This window comes from Dendrobium catenatum, unplaced genomic scaffold (assembly GCF_001605985.2).
Source record: "Dendrobium catenatum unplaced genomic scaffold, ASM160598v2 fragScaff_scaffold_185, whole genome shotgun sequence".
NCBI lineage: Eukaryota > Viridiplantae > Streptophyta > Magnoliopsida > Asparagales > Orchidaceae > Dendrobium > Dendrobium catenatum.
In genome coordinates this window covers 432,427-438,672 of record NW_021318647.1, presented here as the reverse complement: position 1 = coordinate 438,672, position 6,246 = coordinate 432,427, and the positions used below count along the sequence as shown (strand labels likewise).

At 36.4% G+C, this 6,246-nt stretch overlaps 1 protein-coding gene across 3 annotated transcripts; it reads left to right on the top strand.

Annotated features, from left to right (window-relative positions):
* The first annotated feature begins 642 nt into the window (after positions 1-642).
* LOC110099454 (pentatricopeptide repeat-containing protein At3g26630, chloroplastic-like) lies at positions 643-5,519 on the top strand. Of its 3 annotated transcripts, none has more exons than XM_028692899.1 (4): positions 643-997; positions 1,212-1,951; positions 4,148-4,818; positions 4,964-5,519. In XM_028692899.1, the coding sequence occupies exons 1-4, from the start codon at positions 984-986 to the stop codon at positions 5,024-5,026; spliced, it is 1,488 nt and encodes a 495-aa protein (XP_028548732.1). In that variant the 5' UTR covers positions 643-983; the 3' UTR covers positions 5,027-5,519. The 3 variants fall into 3 exon arrangements, with proteins under 3 accessions (XP_028548732.1, XP_028548733.1, XP_028548731.1); XM_028692900.1 differs by having other exon boundaries at positions 643-1,120; XM_028692898.1 differs by having other exon boundaries at positions 643-1,951.
* Positions 5,520-6,246: the final 727 nt, after the last annotated feature.

The following is a 6,246-nucleotide window of genomic DNA, read 5'->3' as shown; positions in this document are numbered from 1 at the left end:
GATGGTGGTGAGACCTACAATGCTTTATGGCACATAATATTTATCATTAAAAGAGAAACATAATATTAAGTTAAGTGTTTCTGAGTTGAGGATGCTTAGGTAGATGAGTGGACTTACTCTTAGAGATAAAATACAAAACGAGCATATTTGAGAAAAGGTTAGAGTAGTTCTAATGACAAATAAGATTAGAGAGAGTTGCCTTAGATGATTTAATCATATAAAACATTGGCCTTCCGATGGCCCTGCTAGGATAGTAGATGTATTAGATTTGGCCTATGTTGAGAAAGGTAGAGGTAGACCTAAAAGACTTGGTTAGAAATTAGAAATGACATTTATTTATTGGATTTAAATGAGAATTTGATTCTTAGTAGGACATAATGGAGAAAAAAGATTCAGGTAGTCGACTCCACATAATGGGATAAATGCTTGATGTTGTTGTTGTAAATAAATTTTTATTTAAATTATATTAATTAATTTAATTTAATGTACATTTAAAATTAGAATAGGAAAAGTTTAATATCCTTTAATCAAACGGAACTTAATATTAAATAAATCAATCACATTAAATTTATTAATAAAATTAAAAAATCATATAAATTATATTTATGTACATTAATCTATTATAATTGAACTAAGATTTATGTTCTTTTAGGCTGATAAGAGCAAGTATAAGGCCTGTTTCTTCTTCGTCTTCATGCGTCATGCTATTTCACGTCGTCATCACTTCCAAGCTCCACCAACCCCTCGCAATGTTCATCTTTCCTCCCTTCCCCCTCTCTCCCTTCTCCCTCCCTCCCCTTCCTTCTCCCAAATCATCCAGTCCCACGCTCATCTGGTCTCCCTCGGCCTCGCCAACAGCCGCGCCGCTATGGCCACCTCCTCGCCGCATGCGCTATTTCCCCTTTTCCACCTTCTTCCTACTTTCACTCCGTATACCGCCAGATAGAGCTTCCCAACGTCTTCGCTGCTAACAACCTCCTCCGATGCCTCGCCAAAGGTGAAAACCCTCATCAAACTCTCACCTTTTACAAAAATATGAGAATCTCGGGCGTGCCCACCAACAAATTCACTTTTCCTATTCTCCTCCATGCGTACACCAGATATCCATCACCCTCGGAAGGTACTCAGGTCCATGCCCATGCGTTAAAGTTTGGTTTTTGTGAAGATTTGTATGTCAGAAACGCTTTGATAAGCTTATACGGCGCTTGCAGATTATTGTACGAATCAAGAAAGGTTTTTGATGAGTTCCCTAATAGCCGAGATGTGGTTTCCTGGAACGCAATGTTAGTTGGGTATGTAAGGAATGAGCAGATTTTTGTTGCGGAATATATGTTTGATCAAATGCCTGAAAGAGATGTGATCTCGTGGAGCACCTTGATCATGGGTTATGTACAAAATGGAGATTTAGAGAAAGGGCTTGTTTTGTTCAGTGAAATGATCAGGAATGGAAGCGTGTCTGTAAATGAGGCTACTTTGGTCACCGTTCTTTCTGGTTCGGCGCAGTTGGGCTTGCTTGAGCATGGAACTTTTGTCCATTCAATTATAAAGAAAGTGAAGTTTCCCCTTACATTGGCGTTAGGGACTGCCCTTGGGGATATGTATGCGAAGTGTGGTTGTATAGATCTCGCCAGATATGTGTTTTATGAATTGCCTAAAAGAGATATATTTGCTTGGAATGCTATGATTTGTGGTGTTGCTACTCATGGGCAAGGGAAGGAAGCCCTTGAACTGTTTCAGAGATCCATTGATGAAGGATTTAATCCCACAGCAGTGACTTTTGTTGGCATCCTGAATGCATGCAGCCGAGCTGGCTTAGTCAATGAAGGTCGACATTTCTTCAACTCAATGGTGAGGGATTATGGCATTGAGCCAGAGATGGAGCATTATGGCTGTATGGTTGATCTATTAGGTCGAGCAGGGCTTGTTCCTGAAGCTCTTGAATTGATTGAAGGTATGAGCATCAAACCGGATTGTGTGTTATGGGCTACTCTTTTAGGAGCTTGCAAAATACATGGATTTATTGAATTAGGAATCATTATTGGGAAGAAACTAATCAAATTAGAACCTGGACATGATGGACACTATGTTCTTTTAGCTGCCTTATATGCCAAGGCAAGGAAATGGGAAGATGTTATTAAGGTTAGGAAGTTGATGTCAAGTCATTGCACAAGTAAAGTAGCAGGTTGGAGCTTAATTGAAGCTAGTGGGAGGCTGCATAAGTTTATTGCGGGTGATTTGGATCACAAAGAGTCTTCTAAGATCTACAAAATGCTTGAAATGATTGGGAAGAAGCTGGTAGAAGCAGGTTACTTATCAAATGTCTCTTCAGTTTTACATGATATTGAGGATGAAGAGAAGATGCATGTAATAAATGTGCATAGTGAAAGGTTGGCAATTGCTTATGGGTTGATGATAATTGACCAGGACTGTCCAATTCGCATTGTTAAGAATCTCAGGGTATGTGTTGATTGCCATGAATTTTGTAAGATGGTGTCAAAGGTGCTGGTTAGGGAGATAATTGTGAGGGATGGCAGTAGATTTCATCATTTTAGGGATGGTTCTTGTTCTTGCCTTGATTATTGGTAGCCAATGTGTGCTTATAAAGATGTTTAAATTTTACAAAATTGTAATATACTTTTAATCGTATATGTTAGAATTTGTGACGTTTGATTGTTTAATCAATGTACATCATTAGTATACAAGGCCGTAGTGTTGCACAATTAAGTGCTGCGTTGTCATGGTCTCAAGTTGGAGACAAAGCGCAGGGCGCCATGGCACTATAGGCTATAACACCAAAACGCTGCTGTAGGGGGATTCAAGGCAGAGAGTGGAGCGCTACAATGCTCTAGACCCCAATGCCGCGGCGCTGCGAGTCGGGCTAACTAGTTTTTCTTCCTCATTCTTCTTATTTCTCTTGAAGGGTTTCATCCTTTAGAATATACTAGTGTCTCTTTGTCTATTCTGAGTATATAACTGCGTGAGAAGAGAGATCTATATGATTTTTTTTATTTTCATAATTAATTTCTTGGTGTGGTGTGGCTACATTGTTTTTTCTCGTTTTCAAGTTTTTCCATGCTTATTCTTGATGTTCTTTTTCTTCTTTTTCTTTTTATTTGTTTCGTTCTGTATTTATTTCCCAACAATATCTAGCATAATTTTCTCAAGTTCAAGCAGGTCAATGCAGGACATGTTTCTTCTTAGAGGTATTAATTCTATTGTTGTGCTTATAGCTTGTTTATATTTGTTTATTTAGATAGTTGAACGAACTTAAACAAAATTTTTAAAGCTTGTTCATTTTATTGGTTGTTATTCTTGATATAATATTCTTTTAATGATAATTATTTTTTGATCATTTATTCAATATTCTTATATCAATTTTTAATATTCTATGCACTTCAAAAATTATTTATATATCAAGTGCGATGAAGTGTCATAGCTTTTTATGAAGTTGTTGCGATAAAAGTAAATTTTTTTGAAAGTTGTTGTAATGAGCAATTCCCTAGCACAAAAGTTTATTGAAATCAATGAATAAATAGTAATAAAACTAAATTATGAGTTGGAATTAAAAAAAATAAAATAATAAAAAAGTTGTCCCAAATTGATTCTTAAAGATACAACCATCTCTTTATGAATTTAAAAATTAATCAATGCTAATTTATTTAATTTCATTCAACTAAATAATATATATAATCTGATTTTATAATTAATCAATTTGCTTAATCACAAACAACAAATAAGCCCCATTTAATATTATTATTTATGAAATAATCTAACATTAAGGTGTTGATGATGTCGAGCTTAAACTGCAATGTAAACATCTATGAGTCCAATATAGATGATCTTTTTTAAGGGAAAAAATTCTCGTATTTTTAAGAATCTATAACTGGTAAGGCGCATTTTCCGTCACCCTCCGCATAGGACTCAATGAGCGGTAGCGAGATAATAATTACAACATTACTCGAACTCCACATGAATGCTAAGCATTTCCGCGTTGCCTTTCTTACCTATCTTCGTCTTCTTCCTCTCCCACTCTTCTGTTTAACTCTAATTTCCTCTAATTGACTTTCAAGCCCTTAAGAAGCTTTTATTGATTGCTCACAGTAATAATTTGCTAATTGGAGCCGAATCGATATGTTAAATTCACAAGGTCATGGAGGGACTACCGGGAAGCAGGAAGAGAAAGACGACGCCACAGAGGAGATGGTGCCCGAGGTTTTCCCTGCGATCCGCTCCCGTTTTCACAACTTCTCATTTCCGACGATGAACTGGGGTTGTCAACGAATTCTCCGTTTTGTGAACTCCACTGAAATGGGCGGCACGGCCGCTCGATCAATAACTCCAGATACTCGGCCCCGACGAGAGAGAAATGCTGCATATTCTCCTGTTAGTTATCTTCCCAAGTCTCCTCAAGCAGGCGGGTTCAAGGAAAAGGAGGCAGAAGGTACAACGACGGGCGGGGTCGAGAAAAAGCTGGTTACGGAGCAAATGAATGCTTCTTCTGTCGCCGCTGAAGGGGCTGCTGTAGCGCCGGCCATTCCATGGAATTTGAGGAAAAGAAAAGCTACTTGTTATGCCCCACAGGAGAAAGGAATAAAAAGTTATCGTTGCTCATCACCACCTAAGCCAACATTTGGAAAGGATGATTCTGCAAAAGCGGTTAAGCGAGGAACGGTGGTTAGTGAAAATGGTCAGCAAAGGAAATATTCTGTTTCCTTATCTCGCGAGGAGATAGAAAAAGACATCTATTACCTGTTCAAGGGGACGAAGCCTAGTGAAAGGCCTAAAAAGAGACCCAAAGCTGTGCAGAAGCAACTCGATGTAAGCAGAAATTTCATATATTTTGAGCCAAACATTTTCCTGCATTTTTTTTTTCTTCATTTTTTCTACTCTTAAGGTAATTTTGATTATATTTGGAAAATTTTAGCTAGTCTCTATTTTTAAATTTCTGCATTTATCATTGCAGGCCCTTCTCCCTGGGTCATTGCTAGCGGAAATTACAAAAGATATGTATAAAACAGTTAAATGAGACGATTCTTTCTTCTTGTTTCCGATATTTCAATCACAAATTTTATATAAAGAAGAATATGATGTGATTCTTCTTCATAGAAGAGGCAAAAGGGGCCAGGTCATGCAACATTTATACAACAGAGGCTTCAGAAGTTCTAAGAAGCTGACTGTCGGTAATTAATGCTTTCATGTAGGTGAATTGGGGGATACCAAGGTTTGAAAATAAAAAATCTTAAATTCTAAAGAAAGTAGAGCTTGTGGATGGAGATGGAGGCCCAAAATAGTGTCCAGAATAAACTTTGACAACACCAAACAATGTGTAGCTTTTTTAAGTTTGAAAATTTTTTTATGGGATCTATATGTTGAACTAGTGTATGAAATTTGTAGAGTTGATAGAGATGAGTGTTTAAGGTTTCATTTGAAATAGCTTTTGACTATTCTTTTTTCACTGTTATTAAGATATTTTTGTACTAGAAAGCTGCTTTAGGAAGAAGTAAGAAATTAAAGCTGTTCCCAACAAAGCCTAAATATGTCTTCGGGTTCATTTTTAAGGATTTTATGTATAGAATAGCAAGGAGATTCAAGATTAAGTCACTCTTTCCTTAATTTGGTTGATTTTGGAAAAGCTGGCATATATTCTAAACTTTTCTAAAAGGGTAGGCTTTGGCCAAGGCATGTTAAATGACATGGTATGGTTATGGATGAGATGGTAAATTTTAAAAACTAAAATCAAGTCCTAACTTTTTGTACTTGGCCTTTTTTTTTATTTGGCTTGCTTCTTTATTTCTCATCACTAATGCAACCATACACAAGTATTCTGTGGTGATGAATCAAGACTATGCTATATGTGTGGATTATATGACTAGTAAGAGAGGATTTTAGAATTTATATCGAAACACTTTCAGTTCAATCACAAACAATGCATGGTGGAATACAAATAACCAATCAAACATGAACATAATAAGTTTATGCAAATTACATTTAGTGATCAAGTTAGAAGTACAACATAAATGATACAATTACTCAACAATATTAGATCACGAACTTGTGAATCAACTAATGCAATCATAGACAAGCATTCTGTGGTGATGAATTAAGAGTAAGGCATATGAGTTAGTGTATGTTTAGTAAGCACAATGATTATGAATCTAGTTAACCAAGCTATTAATGACTAACATATCAACTACCAAATTGCATAAGTGCGTCAACAATATATTTTAGTGATAGAGAAGTTATTAT